Raw genomic sequence first — 22,619 nt, forward strand, 5'->3', positions numbered from 1 at the left:
TGAGGCATCAAACTGGGGACTTATCACCAACACTACCAACCACCACGTTCTACAGTAGCACCATGAACTTCCTTTAAGGCCCGCCCCTGGCATTGTTTCTCTAGTCATGTGAAAGTGAACCTTATCAAAATGGCACGTTTCATCCCATTCGCCATCAGTCCCTGACTCCTCCATCCCCAACTAACTACCAAGCCCTTTCAGTTGATCAGTTGGCATTTCATTTAAAATGCTGTTAGTAGTGGGGGCGGGGGGAGGGGGGACCTGTGAACAATGCAGACATAGTCCCATGCCATTTCCAACACGGCAATCTCAAGCCATGGCTCTCAGTTTTCATCATATTTTTGGAGAGCAAGATTTCAAGCTTTCTAGCAAGTTTTCCTATCTACCTGACCCTCATTACCTACCTCCCATAGGCCAATGGCTAAAAGGTTCAACAAACAGATCCTAGAGGAGTAACCACCTACATCACCACTAAGGAGCCCACCTATATCAGTTCTCCCTGATAGGGATCTTCAACTCAGAGCATCTCATTTATGACAACCACAAGTTTCACACCACTCCTTACCAAATATCTTCATACCACTGACTTCTAGGAGCCCACTACTATCCATAGGAGTTATAAACTACTTAAAAACATGGTTCTCAAGCTCATTTCTTTTCCAGAACATCTAAGGGCTACAACACATAACATCTCTCCATTCCCACCATCAACACCTTAGTCCAACCAACTAACATCTCTTTCAAATAATGCCTCCTAACCAGTTTCTCTATGTTCATTTTTAACCCCTTGGAACACCTTCCCCACTGCCCCCATGAACTCTGGCTTCCAACATTTATTTCTATTTCTTCTTTCTCACAATACATTCACACTTCTTATTCTGGCTCACCAACTTGGCCCTCAATATCACTGCAGAAATCTGCATGCTTCTTTCCTTTTAGCAACTTCGGCATCTCCAACTGAGTCTCTGTTAACATTTAGCCTTCAGACAAGCCCTTGGCTGGAAAGGCCTTCTAGGGCTGGACACTGACCACAGCACTGAACACAAGTTGAGCACTCATGTAACAGGTCTGCTTTGCTGTGCAAACACCAAGATCCCACTCTGGCCAACTATGTACAGGGACAGGACCAAAACAGCAGCCCATTCCAAGGTACCTCTACATCAGATTGAAAGCTTCTTGTTGTTTGTCTCTCCTTCCACAGTCTACTCATCTCCTTTCTGATTCTCCTAGAACCTAACAGGGCTTTGCCTTTGGCAGTACTCAGTACACACAAACCCTTCTCTGCCTATCCCAGCATGTTTGCCCTTCTGCTGCAGACCTGCTAGCCTGGGAGGCTCATGTCCATCTAGGAATACTCTTTTTCAGGCTTTTAGGCTATGACTCAATTTTCACAGCTAGAGCTCAAAACTCATCACATAAATGTATGACTGTGGGGGCTTTTTAAGTATTGTGAACATCCAGGACAAGAGAACAAAAATAATCATCCCAATGGCATCTTAATCAAAATGATGCAGGATCCTTTTTCCCAACAAGACACAGAGATGGAGAAAGCATCTCTCAACATCACTTTCCTCACGTCAAACAACTGAGATCAGTCTACAAAGTAAGAAATGTAATCAATATTGGGGATTAAAAAAAAAGCAAGACAGGATGAGGGCAGGGAAAAATGAAGCCTGTGGATTTACCCTAACAGCTCCTTTGGATTTCACTTCCCCACTACCCCTTCCCAACCTATTATCTTTCTCTCTATGGCTGTGTACCTGTTGCTGCTGCTGGGAGGAAGAGCTCAATCCCCATCCACATGCCTTCCAGTCATCTCGGCTATAGCAAATCTTCTCGTTACCCAGGCCTTCTACCTCTTCATTAATCCTTCCTTCCAGCTTCTCTGTTTGCAGGGTATAAACCTCCCTGGTCCGTGGAAGGTGGGTCTTCCCAAGGGATGCCTAGCAGACCCAGATCCAAACTGCCAGCACTTTGGAGGGTGAGGGTGGGGTGTCATGTTATTTTCCAGCCCTTGCCTCTCTCCAGAGACCTAGCAGCCCAACTCAGTGTTACTTTCAATGGCAGCTGAGGTATCAGATCAGCCCTCCATGACAATGCATCAGGGCCTCAGATGACATATTTCTACATTGACCCTCACCCTTTTTGCCTGCACTATTAACAGCTAAAGTTCTCTTAAACCTCTTCTAGTCTTCGTACTCTCATTCACAGCATTCCAATAAGACTTTCTAGCTTAAATGTGAGAATACTATATAACTAATACAGAAAAATCTACTAACCAAATGGTGAAATATTTACAAGGTTCAAAGTCTTCATCCTTCCTCTTCCTCACTTTCAGTATTCCCACAAGCAAGCCTGCAATCTAGGTCAGTTTTTTCAGACTTAGGTCCTCCTGGCTAACTGTGTGAGCACCTTCCTTCATCCCTGCTATGACAGTTCTGAGAAGCCCCAGGCCTACTTGGCCTTCTCCGGTCTCCTAAATTTCTCTTACCATAAAGACTATGCAACACCTCCTCCACACTGCAAGCAGGGTTATCAATGCCCTCCTTTGTATGCCTGCTGGAACAAGTACTTACCTATGTGATGGTATTTATCATACTGCTAAATGGTGTCTACCCTCAACTACGAGCTACTTGAGGGTAGAGACCATTTCCTACTTGCCTACATATCCGCAGCATCTAACACAGAGCTTGAGGTTGCTATCCAGAGTGAAAAGAGGTCTTTTCATTGCCTCTAAGGTGGTTACAATGAGGTCCTCCCCACTCTTTTGCTGATTTGGTTGGTTTTGTCATGTCCGACAAAAATCTAAAAAGGCAGCTCAGTGTCACCGTTAGTTTACAGTCCCTTATTTCATTCACCGTTTATCAATGGCCCTTTTCTTTAGAGCTCTTCCCCATCACCACCCTTAGCCCAGAGTCTAACAAAATCTGCATTCCTGTCTCAGCCCTGGGGAGGCCACTAGGCTGCAGGGGCAGGGCAGGATGTTTCCTGATTTGCACTAAATTATTTGGGGATTTTGCTACCAGTGACCCAGTGCTCCCCACGGGAAGTTCCCTGTTCCACTCCCCCACCCCACCCCTTGCCTCCCAGCAACTCCATAGCCTAACTATACACTGTGGCACCTTAAAGGTATAAACCCTGGGGAATGTAGAGAAGCAGTCTGAACAGAGCAAATAAACCCACTTCGATGTGGTAACAGCACCATACCTCAGTGCTCCACTCCCCGAGATGTGTATTTTGCTTCTATATTGCTATGTCTGCTCTAAAGAAAGGAGGGCCCTTTGACTTTCATGTGAAGTTATAACAGGACCAAGACCTGGACACAGCAAATGCCTGTTCCCATTCATAGAGCAGTAGTGAAGAGCCGCGGTTAGAGTCAGGGGGAGGCCCATCCCTATGAGAGACCACCAGGAAACAGAAGCCAAGAGCTTTGGGAAGGGGAGGGGGAAGCACCACATTTATGGAGGCAGCAACAAAAAGGACAAAAGGACCCAGTGGGCTGCCGCCATTCCCACCATCATCACTGGCCACCAATAGAGAAATTCATTTATAACGACCCTGGAAGAAGAAACATGTTAAAGCAAAGATATAACTAAAAAGAAAGGCAGTAATTGGTCTGATGGGCAGGGGAAAAATTATTCCAGGAGTCGGGAGCCTGTGCAAGAACACTTACGACTCACACAGTCGTCATAACTCAGTCCCCTCAAGCATTTTGTGTTCTGCTTATGGTGTTAACTTTAATGTCTTAACATATAATACCATCCGCACTAACACAAAATACTACACACGCCAGATGAGGCTGAGTTATAGTTGCTATGGGAAGCATAACTTTGAATTTCCTGATTTTGGTGCATTTAATCTCAACCATAATGTTACATTAACGTCGGTTTTGCATTTCATTTCCCAGTTTAGAAGAATAGCGTCAGCGCCTTCGCCTGTCTGTATGTAGAGAAAAAAGTACAGGCTGACTGGGGCCACAGGCAGATAAACCATAACCCAACAACTGGGCTCTCCTTCTAAAAAGCCTGGCCCAACACCTCCCACTTGGAGGAGCTGCAACCAGGACAAGTGAATGGGGAGGGAAGGGTGGGTTCTTTTTCTATAAAACTGCCTTTCCATCCATTTGGAGTGTGCAGGCACCAAGAGCAGAGAGAAGGAGAGGAGTGAGGCTGAACACAGAGCAAGAACAATAGGTGTGTAGTGGGTGGGGGTTAGGTAGAGAGTAGGGGGATCTTGCCTTTTAGCCTTGAATGGAGAAGGGAATCAATATACTTTCATTTGTAGGGATCTTAACCAATTTCCTATAAAGTTTTGCAAAATGTCTCCCTCACAGAAGACTAATAATGTGCTAGATCTAAGGCACACTGAAATTCTCTAAATGCCTCTCTTCTACATTATTCCTTCTCATGTCACCATCAACCCTCCCCCACTCTACCCTCCCAAAATAACCCAGCATCTGGACAATTTTCTATAAAAAGAAAACTCCTTTACTCATGGTTCTAACTCAAAATGCAGATGGAGTCTCTTTAAAGTTTCCTTCAAAAAAAAAAAAAAGTCTCTGTGGACAAAGACCGAACACTAGAAAAACCCCAACCCCAAAGGTCATCTTTCTCTAAAGTTATAGGCACTTGAATACAGACAGAAGAACAACAGTCAGCAGGGCTGCTACTGAGCAGTGAGAAAAAGTCTATACCCAGGAGCCTGATGGATGGCCAGAAGGAACTCAGAGAGGGAGGGCAGGTGGCAACCAGGACAGCCCCTCCCCAGAGAAGAAATGGGCTGCCCCTACCCTGGCCATCAGGACAACTGAGGTTACTTCCTCCTCTCCACATGCTGTGGCCTATACCTCATTTTCTTTACTTACATTTGCTTTGGTCTTTTCTGAACACTGACGTGGTAAGAGAACTTGCCCCCAGGTTAAGGATGCATAATTAAAGATCCTACCAAAGCTTTCAGGCTGTGCTCCCTGGGCCTCAGGGTCACAACCACCAACATGTGATGCACAACCACACTAAAATGAGCAACATGCACCTCTGCTAACAGGACAAAGGAGCCACAATTCGCCTGAACTAGATAAAAACCTACTTCCATATCAGGAAACAATTCCTAAAGCAAAAAAGGAATCGTAGTCCTCAAATTTAGAGTCTCTAAAGCATTTTAAACCACCTAAATATTTAAGTGAAAAAAATGTTTTTAAATGAAAAGGTCTCATATCCAACCGATACCTATATTAATCTGAATCAAAACATGTAGAACAAAACGAGTGCAAAAACCAGAAAGCCTACAACTAGCAAATCAACCACTCTAGCTTCACCTAGCTGAACAAAGTACAAAAATAAACAGCAAAAATGACAAATGGAAAACACCATGTGTTTTACCACATTTATAACCAATATTGTTACTCACCCAAGTACAACAGAGCTTACACTTGTTAGTTTTTCGCAGTGGCATTCCTTTAGGATAGCCCCAATAAGTTGACTCAGGGACTTCTGAAAACCAGAGACAGATGAAATGAACCCCGTACCAAGGCTCGCAATAGGCCCACACCCAAAACTTGTTTCTGCCTCCTACTCAGCTGAGGGAGATGACATACTGCCATAAGAATCAGAAGTGTACTATGCAGAGACCTCAAGTATGAAAGCTCCTGGGAGCCAAGCAGAAAAGGAGCTGGGATGGTTCTGATTCACAGTCCCAAGCCAGCCCTAGGAGGCATGCAGACCTTCCCCATAAAGTCTCTCTGTCAAGTGGACAGCCATCAAGCCATTCTGAGTAGTAGGAAGGACTGGTCTAAATGGCACACCAGATTCTAGTCCTTTTATTATCTCTTCTAGAAGTTTATTCTCATTCCAAATCTCAATCTTTCCTGTTTCCATTTAAATTCTTTTCTTTTTTGTCCTTATTAAAATGAAGAACAAGTTATTATCATATTCCTTAGGACAATTATTTTTCATATGATGAATTTATTTAGTCTGGACAAGAGATAAGTCACTAAAACCATATTCAATTTCTTTTCTTCTTAAGTCTTATTATTGTGCTTGCAATGATTTTTGTTCCTCTTAACTTATGCTTTTCCAGTTTCTTCACTGCCCATGTTGACCAGAAGACCATGAAGCACAGAGGTTCTAATGAGAACCTGACCTAAGATGACCTCAGTGGAAGGACGCTAACCTATCTGGGACTGACAACTTCTCCAATCCATCTTCTAAACTATCTCTGAATCCTAACAGGATCCTGCTACCCTTTAAACTTTAAGGACAATTCTTTTTTTTTAAGAGAGAAGGGGAGAGCTTTAAGTTGCCAGTAACAACAAGTCTCAAGTTTCCTGAGTAGCCCATCCCTTTCCTGAGACTGGATAATGCAGCAGAGCTGCCTGGCCCCAAACTCACCTTCCTACCTGTTGATCACAGCACTGTAGAGGCTTAATGAAGTAGAGATGCATTACATTTATCACTTGCCCTAGATCCACTCAAATCCATCACTATGTCACAGCAAGAAGTTAGATTGATCTGACAGGATTTGCTCTTCTTCACAAACCCATGTAAGTTATTACTCAGTACCCTATGCTCTTCTAGCTGTTTGCTGATTGATTATCTGACGATCAGGTCAAGTATCTTCTCTGGAATCACAGTAAACTAACGGGTCTATAATTTCCAAGATCATTCGTATTTCCCTTTTAAAGATAAGCAAGACAGCAAATGCTTCTTCCCGAGTTCTCTAAAGCAACAGCTAATGCTTTGCTAATAATGAACCAAGGCAGCCAATTCTTTAAGTGCCCTTGGAATCACATCATCAGAGTTCATTGATTCTGGAGATAATCTTTAATCAGGCCCAGATCCTGGTAAACAGCATGAAACCTTACCTCAGCCTAGGTCTGAAAGGCCTTGGTGCCTAAGTCTGGAAAGGAAGTTGGTGATACAAGTGATTTAAATCTGTACTGCATTACGTCTTCAGCATTGCAACAAATAAATAAAAAGAACGAAAATAAATAGATAGAAAGAAAGAAAGAATGAACGAACGAACAATGTCCTTGAAAGAGAGATGAAAGGTGATACTGACAGACCAAATTGAGACATGAATCAGGCTTCACCTTCAGCAACATTGGCAGGACGCTCTGTAGGACAAGAGTACAGAGCTACGTAATTATCTGAGCTTACACTTTGAAAAGTTCAGAAACGAACATACATAGGCAAGTGCAAGAAAAAGGCAGAAAGCAGGAAATGCCATAAGGTAGGTGCCAAGCAATCATGAGGGTTCAGAAGAAGGATGAATCATATGCAATAGGGATGTACTGGATCTTAGACTCAGGTCCCACAAGGGCTTACTAACTGAAATCTACCGGTAAGGGAAATAATATGGTATATTAGGATATGGATCCCTGATTCCCAGCCTGAGAGAATCTACGTAACCAAAATTCCCATGTATCACCCAGGTACACCCACCACAGAATCTCCAGTAGTTCTGGAAGTCAGAGAAGACTCTACAGCACAGGCTGAGAAAGTAAGTGTGGCTCAGGTAGCTCTCAAGCCACATTCCCTTTCATCCAAAGTTCCTTCCCTTAGGACATTCTTGTCATCCTGCTCCTGTCTTCCCAAGCCTCAGCAGGCCTGATCCAATGTCCCAACGGCAGACCACTACTTTAAGGGAGAATTGTAAAGAGGAGAGAAGAAAGAGGAAGAAAGATAAAAGGGTTGTGGTATCTGCTTTATGGAAAATGATCTATTATTATAAAGAAAGAACACCTTTCTGGGGAAAAAAAAATCAACCAGGAGAAACAAACCTAGTTTATCTCTGAATAGACCCCACTCCTCTCTGTCTCCCATTGTGCCTGATGCTACAGTCTTCAACTTCCTCACTATTCCCAGACCAACCTGTCTATGCATCCCAAAATTACAGACCTGATAACCCAGGCCCACAGGGAAGTTACAGTTCTAGAACCAGGCATACCCAAGGCCCCCACACAACCATAAACTGCCATATCAGACTCCAGTCATTCCTTCAAAGCAAACACCAAGCACTCACTCCATGATCACCCAGCACAGGTGCCTCTCTGCTGTTAATCCAAGTTTCCTGGCAGCACTATCCTAAAAGGTCTCTGAACACAGCTGGTGACTCAGAAAAAAAAAAAAAAAAAACAGAAAAACAAAGAAATGTTCCTTTCCAACAGATCAACAACAGTACTTGCTCAGGTTATCTAATGCTGCAAAACAAATCATCTCAAAACTTAGTGGCTTAAAACATTAATAATCATTTATTATCTCTCACAGTTTCTGTAAGCCAGGGATTCAGGAGTGGCTCAGCTGGCCAGTCTTGCTCAGGGTCTTTCCTGAGGTTGAAACCAGACGTCCACTGGGATATGAGAAAGTTTCTCTGGGTCCCCAAAAGCAAAACTATCCTCCCTCCCTCCTTGCCCAACCCACATTTTCTGAAGCAGTGATGCAAGTTACCTGAGGATGAATCTGTGGCTTGTCGCACGTGGCCTCAAAGTCCAGCACTAAAAAGTAGTGATACCTCTGGGGAGGGAAGGACACCATTGCCGCCATGGATGCGCCAAAGCCGTGGGCCGCCAGCTTTCTGGTGGATATGGAGCAGAACTCCGGAACACCACAGGGAGAAAATAAGTGGGAGCCCAGCACTTTTCTTGCTCTTGAAAGTAAATATGAAGAAAATCGAGCTGCTCCAGTCTGTAAAGGTGCTAGCATTGAACATCCAGAAGCATCTAAAACTTAGGGGAGAAAAGTTAAAAAAAAAAAAAAAAAAAAAAAGAACAGAGAGCCTGGGTTACTCCCCTCCCACTGTGGCCCTGCTTCATCTAGTCTTCAGGGACAGTCACACAACATGAACCACTCCCCAGTGTGTTTCTGGGCCCCTTTTCTAAGTCAAAGTATTCATTACTGAAGTTCAAGACACTAATACTGGCCCCTGCAGCATTATGACAGTTCGGAGTATGACAGATCATTCTCAAAACAACATGCAATGCTGGCCTTCATCTTTAAATGGAGCTCTTAAGTTCAAAAATGAGGAGAAAGAAAAATTCTGCGCTCACTTCTCAGGTGGTTAACAACATTAACAACATTAAAGCTAAGGTTCCCAAAGTAACATGAGGTAACCCAGTTGCACGAACAGTCCTGGGAGCTAAGTAGACCCAGACCCAAGATTCTCTCCTCAGCTCCATTAGGAGTCATTTGCTCCTTGCTTTTCTGTCTGTATCTTGACATCTCTACATACCCTCTTCAATTCTCCAAAGTGAAAGCCAACAAAACCAATCACAGGGGAGCTTGCTCATGATATTCTGATTCCCCAGCCCCCAAGCCAGTAAGTGGCACCCTGGGAGAATGAATTATGCCTGCAGAGCACAGCTGGCAACAGCCTTAGGCCTTCTCATTTGCTGCCTTCGGACTCACTCTCTCTACAAGAGGCCTTGAACGACTGCAGGACTTTAAATAGGGAAGAAAAAGAGAAAACCCAGATGTGGCAGTAATGGGAGCATTGCTAAAAGTCTAGTAAAGTTTTCTGAGTGAACATGTGCAAAAAAAAAAGATCCAAATGACTTTTCAAGTTTTCCCTTTAAATTTCCAGAATGTCTGTTCCTTCGAGGGATAACTAAATATAAAAATCAAAGCCTAAGTTTTACTCACAAATAACACAGCTTCCTTAAAAAAAAGAACAAAGCAGAAATTTTGTTTTTCCTCCCTTTTATACCAAATATTCAAATTCTCTCAATTTTACCTCAAATAAGAAATATCATTGCCCAATACAGAAATGGCCATAGTTTATGCCTTCTGAAGCTCAATTCCTAAAGAGCCAAAAGCTTGCCTCTGAAAGGCTGCAAATCAGCACTCGCTCCCTCATGTAGGCTGGAAAGGGAGAGAAGTCTGTGAAGTACAGAACACACTCAAGAGCCATGAGGTCACTCCTACCTGAGTGGACTCGACAACACCAAGTATCGCTTCTGCTGGCTGTCCTGACTCACTGAATGAGCTACAATAACTCGCCTGCACAGGACATATGCTAGTATGGGTTCTCAATCTCCCAATCCCTATAGTGAGATTCCATGTGGACTCAGCAGAGCTAAGACTGAAAAGTATTTTAAGTTCTTCACGGGTCAGCATATGCACAGTACTTGTTTTCACAATAGCTTCACAGCCTCTCCAAAAATGTGGCCATTAGGTAATCCCTTGGAAACGCAAATGGGCCAATGTCCCTTCGAAAGCTGAAATCTAAAATAACTCTTCATATCAAGCACTCCTAAACAGTAGTACTAAAAAACCTTGATGAGATGGGAGACACCAGTCTACTCAGATTACACATTCTAGTTGGGATCCAAAGTCTCTCAGGGCCTACAATGCTTCTCTAAACCCTCAACATCAGGCCATGCACAAGGACTTTTAAAAGTCTTATTTAATGTTCTCCAATGTGTAAATACCGTATATAAAGGGTATATATCGTCAACCATACCCCATCTGCCAAATACTACAGGCAATTAAGCATAGTGATTAAGGAGGGCTTTCAGGTTTGAATCCTAGCTTTACCACTTATTTGCCATTGCACCACGGGCAAGCTCTGTTCTTCCTCACCTGTAAAATGACAATAATGGCTCCTAATTTTTAAGTGAGAATGAAATGAGAGGACACATATAAAGCACTTAGAGCAGTGTCTGGCACGTAAGGGCTCAATAAATATTAGCTTACTCTTATTACTCTATTGGGCTATGCCCACCTGGTCAAACCTGGGTCTCCATGGGACTATAAATCCAATTAATGCATTAGACAACTTCAGAGAGTAATGTCAATGTCTCCTGCACACCTAGAATGCTCTAGACTTCTCATATAGCATACTACATGTGCCCCTTCCCTGCCCAGGACAACATATTAACGGCCAGAGGTACTCTTGCCTGCAGGCCTTGCTTTCTCACCTGATTTCACCCATGTCAAAAAGCTTCTCTTGTAGGTAGTCTTAACAGCAGACATTAGGAGACCAGGCCTCCACATGTCAGCAGTCACTAGGTTCTATACTTCCTTCACTTCCAAAAACCAAGTTCAACTCAAGTCAAGAAACAAAGGGCACCTCTTCCTCTTCCTTTCCTAAAAAGTTCAATTCAATCCAATGGCTTTAGAGTCATTTGTTGTGGCAGAGGAAGGTAGGTATTAACACTAGGGAGAGAAGAAGGGTCTAGAGGCCAAGTAGGTGAGGAGGGCATCCATATGGTGGCGTGTCACTGTATGAATGCCCTACATGCAAGGACATTGTCCTACCTAGGTGTGATGTAACATGTCAGAGATCATGTGGAGTGTGGAGGGCATCCACAGGGGAAGGTGCGGAGGAGTCTGTTGTGGGGAGTCATGGGCAGGGTATAAAAGGCACCCAAGAGGAGGAAAGGACGTGGCAACAATGGGACATGAGTTACATACAGAGGAATTAATCAGAGAAGGGTAATGGGAACCACATTTCTCACTGTTAGAGTATAGAATTAAAATACGGAAAGGGGAAAAAAATCCATGCTGTCAAACTGGAATTGGAGGTCGCAGTGTGAACTCATGGTTTCTGATATATATATATATGATGCAAATGTGAGTTTGTGTGTGTGTATACTCACATTTGCATCATATATATATATATATATATATATATATATATATATATATATATATATTTCAGAAACCATGAGTTCATGTATACACACACATACAAATATATATACACACATGCATAAATATTTTCTAAGCCTGTCTACTGACGGAACAGGAAGCAGCAATACTCCAATAGCAATGAGCACACATAGCACCCAGCTGCCTTCTAAATGACATTCTCCACTGAAAAGCCAGAGCTCTTTAGAGAAATGGCTGATTCCAGAGCTATGGCAGGGAAAGAACAAGATGAGCCTGGAACATCTTACTGTGAAAGAAAGCAAGGAAATTCTCAAAGAATGATGGGAACATATCAAAAGGATGCAGATGCCAACTTGAAAGGGATCCCACTGGCAAATAAACAATGATATTAATGGATTATCACGCACTGAATAAAAAAGAAACCATGAGTCCATAAAGATATAAATAAATAAATAAATATTTTTATAAGGGATATTCACATAGTTTGAAAGTATCTCCCCACAGAATGCTTATTATTACAGGGAGTAAGTTTACACTGGGGAAGCCTAGCAGACATCACCTTAATCAAGTGAGCAAAATGAACATCATCAATAATGGAATAAATCAAAATCATGCACTACATGATAGGATGTAATGAGAACAAAGCATCATTTCTGTGATACTCCTGTAAAAGATGCATAACCTAAATCTAATCATGAGAAAATATCAGACAAATCCTAACTGAAGAACAGTCTACACAACAACCAGCCTGTAATCTTCAAAAGAATCAAGATCATGAAGATCAAGGTACAGGTACTGAGGTAAATCTAAGGAGATCAAAGAGATTCGTTAACTAAATGCAATGCACGATTCTGAACTGGTTCATTTTGCTATAAAGAACATTATTGGGACAACTGGCAAAACTTGAATGGGGTTTGAGGATTAGATGGAAGTAACGTTATCGATGTTAATTCCTGGTTTTGATGGCTGCATTGTGGTTAGGTAGGAAAATGTCCTTGCAGGTAGGAAATATACCCAAAGTATTCAGAGTGATGGTGTGTTAGGTTGGCCACTTAACCCTGAAATGGTTGAGGAAAAAATTTCTTTATATTGTACTTCCAACTTTTAAGTAAATTTCGTCTATTTCAAACTTTTTAAAATTATTTTTTAATCCATATGCAATATGGTTTAAAAAAAAAAAAAAAGAAACCAAAAATGGACAGTATGTGAGGGTATGATCTCCCTACACTGCTCACAGAAGTTAGTAGGCTGCATGCTCTTCCTCTGGCAGGACGGCCAGCAAAAGCCAGCCCTCGAAACATGGAGTCTCCATGATTAGAGCCTACACTTGATGTCCCCTCACTGGGCACTCCTGCCACCATTAGGGCCTTCTCAGGAAACACCCCTGCCCTCTCTACAGTGGCACCTCACCTCTGGCACCTTAGGGATTTCTCTTTTCTATTGTCTTTATACTTTAGTCACAAGTTTGCAGAATATAAGTCAGTCCAGAACTTATATCATCAACTGGGATTTTGAGTATTCTAGTTGAGGGGCAGAACTCAAAAGAAACAGATTATCATTCTGTATATTTCTGCACACTATCTTTCATTGGAAACCAAGATTTATACATATTTATTCTCAGATATCCTTTTCCTTCTCCTAGCAAATTAATGGCAGTTAGCCTACGGCAAGGAGGAAAATGAATGATTCTCTCCTCAAAATGAAGGGACCAGCCCCCTAGTGGGGCAGGGGAGGGGCAAACAGGGACTACCACAGGGCCAGCTGACTTGGAGAAACAGGCCTGAGCCACAACCCCTTGAGGATGGTCTCTGTGCAGAGTATTTACACAACAGACACCAATGGCTCCTCTGCAACCATTACTGTCGGTCAGGTAAATAACGCATGTGCCAAAATACACATTTAATGAGGGAAATAATATGCCTTTATAAAAAGCCTCAATCTGTATTTACCTGAGAGACCAGAGAAGCACCAAATCACCAGATTAGTGGAACCACAGAGGAGTCATTCTGGTGTCTTGGGTAAACAGACATTTTATAGCCTTCCATTACTGGACGGGGGAAGGGAAGGTGAAGGAAGGGGGCCATCCTTTAATATCCACATATGCAGGCCAGGAGAGCCTGGGGGATACAGGGTCTACTCCCACCCCATCTCTCCAACTGCTTATATTTGTAATCTCAGTGAGGCAGGGGGGAACATGGGTTTGTCACACCCATGGGTTCAATCCATTCCCTTAAAGGCCAGACTGGGAAGCAGGGGATTCCAGAGAAACTCCAAGGCACCAAAGGCAGGTTCTGAGTCCACCGGAAGTACCTGAGACAGCAGCAACTTCCCCAGTTCCCAGTCCTGGGGCAAGGCCCTGTCCCAATCTGACCTGTAGTACAAGTGCACCTGAGTCACAGAAGCATCAACAGAGAATTCAGTAACACCTGTCTGGAACACACTTGGTCAGAGGCTCTATCTTAGGCAGCTAAAAATAGCCGAGGAAAAATATAAATAAACCATATGCCTTCAGTAGTCATAACCTTCAATCTAATGAGTGCATCCTTAGTGCCAGAGCACTCTCTACAAAAATCTGACTGGTAAAGGTGAAAGAAAACCTAAGAGGCAACACAGTCCAGCCAGCCAGTGAAAATGAGCCCCAGAAAGAGAAAAGGATTGCACAAGGTTCACATAGCAAATATGATTAAGAATCGAAGCCAGGGCTCCCAACTCCCAGTTCAGGGCCTTAGGCCGTTGCCCCAACACAAGGAGCAGGCCTCACCACTTGTCTCCCAAGCTTCTATACAATCTCACAGTGGAGGCCCGTAGCCTGAGAGCTAGGTTTAGTTTGCTGAAAGACAGAAGTTGAGACAACAAAGCTTAATGTACCCTGGAATCCCTACATGGCCACAAAGTGGAATGGAAGTAGGAATTCTAAAGCTGGGTCTTCACCTAGACAAAACATTTTCCTCTCTACAACCTGTCACTCCTCTGCCCTATAGCTAAAGTTGCTTCTGCTCCAAGGCAGGGCTAGGGAAAGCTCACCCAGTATCAGAAGCAGCTGCTAATCTCTATCAACATCACAGGCCACAGAAGGCTCACTCTCCCCCTACCTTTCTCAGCAGGTCAAGGCAGCACATAAAAAGAAGTGACTGTGATTTACCTGCAGTATGCTAACTTATCGGCCACAACCAGGAGCTTGGGCAAACTCCATAGAGGGGCCAAAGCTGGGAAACATCTCTTTGCAAAGTCCTGCAAGTCCATTGTGGCCACACTGCACATGAGAAGGGGCAGAGGTTTATTTCCTAACACACCACAAATAGGACAGAAATGGAGGGAGGGCTGGGTATAGTACTCTTATCCCTGTAAGCACTCCCTACACTTGTAGACAGCATCTGACCCCAGAGGAGAGGTACCCAGAAACTTCTATACCCCTGCTTCCAAGATGCAGAACTGGTATAGAAAAAAGGAGTCATATAGCTAGTTGTTAAAATGCTGGTATTAGCCAAGCCTAGGTTCAAACCCTGACTCTACCACATATTCTTTGTAGTAATACCTATAATAATACCTATCTCTTAAGGGTTCAATTCAATCACGCAATGTATATAAAGTGCTTTGCACAACAGCAAGTGCTCAGTAAAAGGGAGTTAATGTTATTAATACATGATAAAGAGGAAAGGGAAATACCATTTTCTGAAAATCTACTATAAGCCAGTCACTATGTTAGTGATTTATATATTTCACCTCATTTAATGCTCTCATCAAGAAAAACGGGTAACAGTATTCCCATTTTACATACGAGAAAACGAAGGGTTGGAGGCTCTCAGCTCTCTGGGGCTCTGTTCTCCTCTCCCATGTTTGAGGGCCCACATCTCCCCCACTGGACTGATTACCCCATCAGCCATAAGGCTAACAATGCATATCAACTTCGGTTTTTCTTTTGAGGTAAGGTGTGACTTTAACTAAAAGTAACTCAACCACAACAATAATTAAGTTTGTCCAAATCATCCAAATTTGTTTTGATAATAATTTTTTTTATATTTTAACAAGAAAAACAAATTGCACCCCTAGGTACAAAAGGCAGAAACAGGAAAGGATAACTTGGATTAAAACAACTGCAGCACAAGAACTCAAAGCCTCAAGTACAATTCCAGAGGAGCGATCCTCCCACCTCACAGAGCAGGGAAACTGACAGGAGGCAAGGTGACAACCAGCTCTTGGTGGGCTCCCCAAATGCGATGTTTCCTTTTACAAATCTGTGCCGTGGCAAAGTTTCCTCCTTTTCTTTTGGAATGCACTTCCATTTCCACCAGGCAACTTATTGCTCCTTCTTCAAAATCCAGCTCAAATCTCTAGCTTTTGGGAGCTTTATGACAGATACCCCATCACAAAGTTAATTGCTTAAGTGTGATCCAGTAGCACAGTTTATCCCCATTTCATAATTTTTTTATCTCATTATATTGTAATATTTTATTTATCTGTTTCTCCTCGTACCAGAATTTTAAGGTAGAAGGTGAGAAGGATGGAAGATGGCAGGTATAGCTGTGTGCATGTGTACGTGTGTTTAAAAATCATATTTGACATGATACTTTCTTGGGCTTGTTTTTTGTTAGACTCTCTAATGCATTTTAAAATTTCAAGTAGCATTAAAGAAAAACATCAGATTAGTTGTTTTTCATCTAAATAAGGCATGAGTATAAAAAGTCTGAGCAACACTAAGCTAGATACAGATCCTTAAGGTCAAAGACCACGTTTTATTCATTTCTGTATTCCCAGCACACAGCACAGGACCAGGCACAAAGTAAGTGTGAGCCAATGTGTGCTGAATGAATGAATATGTCCAAAGTCATGATGTCAATTGCTACGGAATCTGAACATGTTAGAGCAGGGCCTAAACACCAAGTAACGCTTGCTTGCTTGATTCCTTCCTTCTCTCTCTCCCTTTCTTCTTTTTCTTTCTCGTTCCTTCTTCCTAGCCCATCCCATTCTGTCCTCCATAGTGAGTGAGTGAGTAAGTGAAAGAGAAAGAGAGGTGAAGGAAAGGGGAAGGAGGGAGAGGAGGGAGAGGAGGGAAGGGAGAGGAAAGGAAGAGAGGAAAGGAAGAGAGGAGAGGAAGAGAGGAGAGGAAGAGAAGCGGGGAGAGAGAAACATTGCCTTAGTGCTGGAATACTATTAAAAGAATTAATTTAGGGACCAGTGTTTGGACTGTCACATCCAATCACTACCCACAGATCTACAGCTTCCCAAATCAAGCTCATGCAAAGAAGAATCAATCGCAAGGACACAGAGGGTCTGAACAGGCATACTAATGGCTTCCTGAGGTGCCAGCGGCCAGCTCTGACACTCCCATAAATTATCCGCCTTTTGATTTTACCTGTAGCTCTGGGGCACAAGGCACAATTTTGAACATATCAAAGCAATCTCTTGTAACCCAAGGCTCCCCCAAGAATGTCCCCAAAGGAGGACGGGCTAAAAACAATGACCCAAAGGGAATCCGCTTCCCAACAGGCCTGTTCCTAGCAGCCATCAATTAAAACCCAACAGGACCAAGTGGATAAAGTGGGACCGAAATCAAGCCCAGCAGATCTGGACAAGGCATACATCAGACTACAGTTCTGTAGTAACTATACATCTTTCACTCAAAGGAAGAGAAATCACACCAATAAAGTAAACAATTTCTTCTGGAGGCAGATCTGCGCTAGCTCTGACAGTACCTTATAGCATGACCTCAGGCAACACACTTAACCTTCCTGGGCCTCAGTTTCCTTGATGGTTAGCAGGGACAACAATGCTGACCACCTGACCCATAGTGGTGATGAAAAGTAATAAAAGACATTTGAGAGGCACTTTACAAAGATGCCACAACAGTGGCAACACTAATAAATGACCCCAAAAGACTAGGATTTAGAAATGACTGGTCACACTTCAGTGAATTACTTTTCGGTAGCTGCTCACTCAATTTGCTTCACTAATGGGTGTTGGGGCTAAGGTCCACCCTGAAGAAAATTCTGGGATGCTGAATGAAACTTCTGTTGTCTGAAAATTTTTCATTATGAAGACCAGTGCCTTGCTTGAATTGTAACTTCCTCCTGTCTAAGGGCTGCCTCAGCCAAGGTCTATGTTTCTATTACATGACCACAATTACAACTGTGAGGACCCAAAACATACTAAGCCAAAGGCCAACTGACCAAATTGTGGCTGCTTTTTAAAAAATTATTGTGTAAAATATTATTAGTAACAAAAATTTAAGATACTGTGCTAAGAGCTTTACATACATTATCTCGCTAAATTCTTTAACCAACCCTATTAAGTTCCACTATCTACACTTTACAGATAGGAAAGCTAAACTCAGAGAGGTAAGTCAGTTGCCCGAGGTCGCATTAACACTTACTAGAAACCTAAAGGCTTTCCTCCAGCTATGCAAGTACACTGGGGCTTGTAGGAGGAGGGAGACAATTCATGGGACACTCAACTTTATTCGGTTCCTATGCCTGACATATACCATCATACATTCCCAAAACCAGAAATAGAGGGAAAAAGTCATCAGTTTGCTACAAGCAAGGAAAGGAAAGACTGAGTAGGACATGTCTAGAATGAGGATAAGTCCTGGAAAGCTTAGGAAAATAGGTCCTCCTCTGCATACATAGTTCAAAAGTTCAAAACAATTCACATTACGTGTCCGAAGACCAAGATCCCTACCAGTGCTCCATTTATTTCCTACTTTTTTAAATAGAAAAGAGTTCCCAAAGCTTTTTCATTCATTCAACACCAACTTGGCCTTCCTAAATCTTTTCTAGTCCGCGAAAGAGGAGCTGGTATCTCCAACAAAGTCTTTGGTAGACATCCTTTAAGCACTAGTAGATGGCCTGGAAATCAATAAAGAGAACCAGTATACACATATACACAATGGTTCAGTTATATTCAATTATTAAGTATTAAAATACTGCCTCAAAGGAGGAAATACAAAATGCTACCAATGTAACTGCCACAGGCTCCTTACTGGTCTCTCCACCTCCAGTATGTCCCCTTTGATCCACTCTTAACACTAAAATCAGAAGAAATTCCTAAAACACAAATTATCAGTCCACTGCTTAAAACCTTTTAATGGCTTATTGATAGTCTGATCCAGGGATTGGTAAACTATGGTCCACGGGCCAAATCCAGTTGCCACCTGTTTTTATAAAGTTTACTGGAACACAGCCATGCTTATTCATTTTTGTATTACGGCTGCTTTCATGCTGTTAACAGCAGAATTGAGTAGAGTTGTGACAGAGAACCACAAAGCCTAAATATTTACCAGCCTTTTATAGAAAAAGTCTGCTGACCTAGTCAATATTTTTTTACACCCACCATCTAATTCTAAGATCTTATAAGGCCCTGTCCTCTGCTTACATTTCCTGTTTCATTTCTCACCATATTTTCTTGCCCCCTTCCCACAGAATATTGTCTCAATTACCTTGAACTTCAGTTTCACAAATTCGACAACGCTCTGACCTTCACACTTGCTCCCTCAAGTTTTCATCTAATTCTAGATGAGGTTACTTCCTCTGAGAAGCCTTTCCTGAGCCCACCAGTCTGTGTGAGGGACCCTTCTGAGTGCTTCCAGAGCACTTATACTTACCTTATTATAGCACTCTCAGAGTGTAATTGCTTCTTTACTATCTGTCCTCCCATGAATTTGTAAGCTCTTTGGTGTCAGGGACAGTAACTATCTTATTTACCACCACAATCCCAGGACCTAGAGAAGTGCCCGGCCCTTATTATTGAACACAGAGTTTCTGAGATCCTGAATATCAATCATCAGAGTCCACCTTTTTGGCTAGCCCCGATTCTTGTAAAATGGAGACAGGCTGGGATTAACTATCCACCCAAAGCTGACCCACAACCCAAACTAAACCAAGACCTCAAAGGCCGTGGTCAAATGTATTATCAAAAGCCAAGTGAATGTGTTCTATCCTACTGTCTAAAGATGTGTATTTATCAGGATAAAGAACTATTCCAGCTCTATTCAAACTTTCTGAACCTAAAGTAGTTATTCATGCAATGTCCACAAAGAAATCATAAGAGAACTTGAGAGTCTGGATACTCCATCTCCAACTCTCACACTTCATAGACTTTGGGTAAGTTTCAGTAGTCTTTGAGCATATGGCGTCTTATTAGAAAAAGCTACAGAAAAATACAATCTGCACCCCTACCCCTCACCCTCCAAGCCCAAATACTCATAAGGAAGAAGTCAAGCCATACTTGACCATGCAACAGGATTCTCACCTCTCCTTACTTCGAAGACGCCAAGGTTGGTAGCTGGGGATACTGAAGGTTCTGTGAGAGCTGGAAAGCCCCAATGCTGTGGATAAATACACATCTCTGCAACAAGTCTATTTCGATACAAAGGATCAAATACCCAAGGGGCTGCTATTTAAAACAATTGAAGGACCACATTATATTTGAACTCCTAAATTCAAACTACTTTGGGATAACAGCTATCTATGTGTAAGGACAGTGCCTGAACAGAATTTTCAAAAACTACTAGTACTATGCATTTTTGGAATGATGAATTTCATGTTCTCTAGTAGCATACTTTTCTTCCCACGGAAGCTTATTTCCTAGAAACATTAAACATTTACAATATCTGAGCTTAGAGTGAGAAAGATGGCTATGAAGTGATGGCTCTCTGGATAATCCAAGAATTCTAGTCAAGAAGTGGTAACTAACAAGGCTGACGATATTCAGAACTCAGGAACTGAGGCCAGGATTGGAAGAGGGGTTGGTTGCCACCAACCCACAAGCCATGTTGCAAATGGCCACATAGACCAGGGAACACTTGCAGGATACCTCCAGGTCTGCCTCAAGTTCTAAGAAAGTAAAGGTAACCAAGTCCCAAGAGAAATCATAAATGGACACCTATCACACTTATCACCGAATTCAAATCTTCCAAAGGACTACAAGTTGTAAGAGAGCAGTGCCCTTTGCACAAAGAAACAGCTAGGTTTGGAACCAACCTATTCCTGTCTACCACTCTACACATTCAAGAATTTATTCTACCCAAATACTCTGGGAGAATGCCACTCACCAACTTACCCCACCACAAAGAAAACATTTTTCAAAATGAAAGGAAATAAAAGCACTTTTATTTGGAAATTTCAAGCTGGAAGGAGAGCTCTCAGCCAAGTTCTATGACCTAGCTAGCCGATTATTTACAGGATCTTTGGGCAGGAATTGTTAATGAGCTTTTAATTTGGAGTGCTTAAGTTGCCAAAGTGCTCTGAGCTCCAGTGAAGCACCACAGAATCCATAAAGGAAACCTTATCAATCACTTCCTGGCAGCTCCCTTCCCCCAACCCCCATCTCTGATGAAAGGCAGCCAAGTGGGTTTCTAACCAAGATCACAGACACACACATTAGTGGAGTCACACTCCAAGTCCCTGTTTATAAATTGGCTTTTAAATGGTAGGGGATTCAGGTATAATATACTTAAGCTCCAGGCATGAACCCACTAAAACAAGGCATGCTGTGTATGATAAAGTCAGAATAAAGCAGAATTTGATGAAGCCAATTTCTGGTAGAAACTCAACAACCAAAAATCATTCAACCAATCACAACCTACTATAGTTCAAACAGTGTATAGTCTTTAGCCAATGGGCTTCGTGGATTTTTTGCCCTTCAGCAGGGAGACTGATAAAATGTCTGACAAGAGCTAATATCCTGGAAGGGACCAGAGACCTATAGCAGAGGCAATGATAGACACTTTCAGTTTGCAAAATCCAGCCCTAAGGACAGAATCCAAACCCCCAATGAGGGACCACATTCAGCATCTTCCAAGTCAACAAGAAGCAGTTATATTTTGCAAGAACTCGCAGTCAAGCCTTAATCCAAGTTCACAGTAAGAAAGCACCTGTTGCTGCAACATTTGCAGGAACAAACAGAAAGCTAGCCCGATTAGGCCCCTTGTTCATTCATTATCTACTACTATACCTGTACAGATTTACAGAGGTAAACTGCTAATACTGTGTGTATGTGTGGGTGTTGGGGAGAAGAAAAGGGGATATCCTATTTACTATCTCCTTGGTGGGTTTCTATCCTCTCTGGTCAAACCTCTCTTCTTCTTCCCTGGTAATCCCATACAGGAAGTCAGCGTCCTTAATCGCCTACCCAGTCTGTCTTGCAAAGCCCTGCCCCGCTCCCTCTCCACCTGAACGTAACTCAGTGGATCATGCACCCAGGGTGAGCACATGGGCTAGCACCCTAGGATGCACAAACTGCGCGCCGCGACCCTCACCCCGCATGCATCAACCGGGGCCCAATCTGGGGGCCCACTCCGCATTACCCACCCCGGGGTGTTGCCCCCAACTCGGGCCCATCCAAGTCCAGGGGAGAGTAAGGGTTGGGGCAGGGGGCCAGGAGACCAGCACTCCTTCCCAGGGCCGCCCCCGCCCCCCATCAGCAGCAGGAGAGGCTGTCGCCATGGCAACGCCCCCTCCTCGGGGCCAGCGCGGCAGGCTCCCTCCAGGTGCAGGCCCCGACGTCTCCCTCGGCCTCAGCAGGCGCTCAGGGCAGTCTACGGCCGCGGGCACGGCCCGCGCCGACTGCGGCGCCGTCCAGGCAGAGGCAGGGACAGCTCCGCCGCTCCCCACCGCCCGTTCCCCGCCGCCTCAACAGCGGCAGCCAGCACCACGAGTGCACAACACACCGACTCACCTCCGCGCACTCTGACCCCGGCCGACGCGACCGACGGGCGGACGCAGTGGCCAACCGCTGAGCCTGCCACCGGCTCTTTCAACCAATGGGCCGCAGGAGGGCGGGGCTTCTTCTCCCCAAAGGCTTACTCTCCCGCCGACATGCGCGCTAAGGTGTGTCAAGATGGTGACTCCCAGCAGCTGGCCTTATGGGACTTGTAGTTTTGAGGTGGCACGTACTCTGAAGACAGTAAAGGAGAGGGCTCACTTCTGATCCACGATAGAAATTTTTTTTGAAAAAACGAACTTTCCAAGGTCTAGAGAGACCCAGGTCCATTTTCGTTTTCCCACCTTACAATAT

General features: G+C 43.4%; 1 protein-coding gene across 12 annotated transcripts in view; it reads right to left on the reverse strand.

Annotated features, from left to right (window-relative positions):
- ERI3 (ERI1 exoribonuclease family member 3) overlaps positions 1-22,335 on the reverse strand; it is a 122,081-nt gene extending 99,746 nt beyond the window's left edge. For 4 of the 12 annotated variants that reach the window (XM_039883892.1, XM_039883942.1, XM_039883910.1 and 1 more), the window contains exons 1-3: positions 21,914-22,268; positions 19,854-19,929; positions 8,445-8,722 (exon numbers count right to left, since the gene is read on the reverse strand). In XM_039883892.1, the coding sequence (XP_039739826.1) occupies positions 8,445-8,722; positions 19,854-19,929; positions 21,914-22,048 (489 nt within the window). In that variant the 5' untranslated portion in view covers positions 22,049-22,268. Of the gene's footprint in view, positions 1-8,444; positions 8,723-19,853; positions 19,930-21,913 lie in introns of all 12 variants that reach the window. The other 8 variants (XM_039883960.1, XM_039883918.1, XM_039883884.1 and 5 more) reach the window with 8 other exon arrangements.
- Between the last annotated feature and the right edge of the window lie 284 nt (positions 22,336-22,619).

This window comes from Pteropus medius, unplaced genomic scaffold (assembly GCF_902729225.1).
Source record: "Pteropus medius unplaced genomic scaffold, Ma_sr-lr_union100, whole genome shotgun sequence".
In the NCBI taxonomy this organism is placed as follows: domain Eukaryota; kingdom Metazoa; phylum Chordata; class Mammalia; order Chiroptera; family Pteropodidae; genus Pteropus; species Pteropus medius.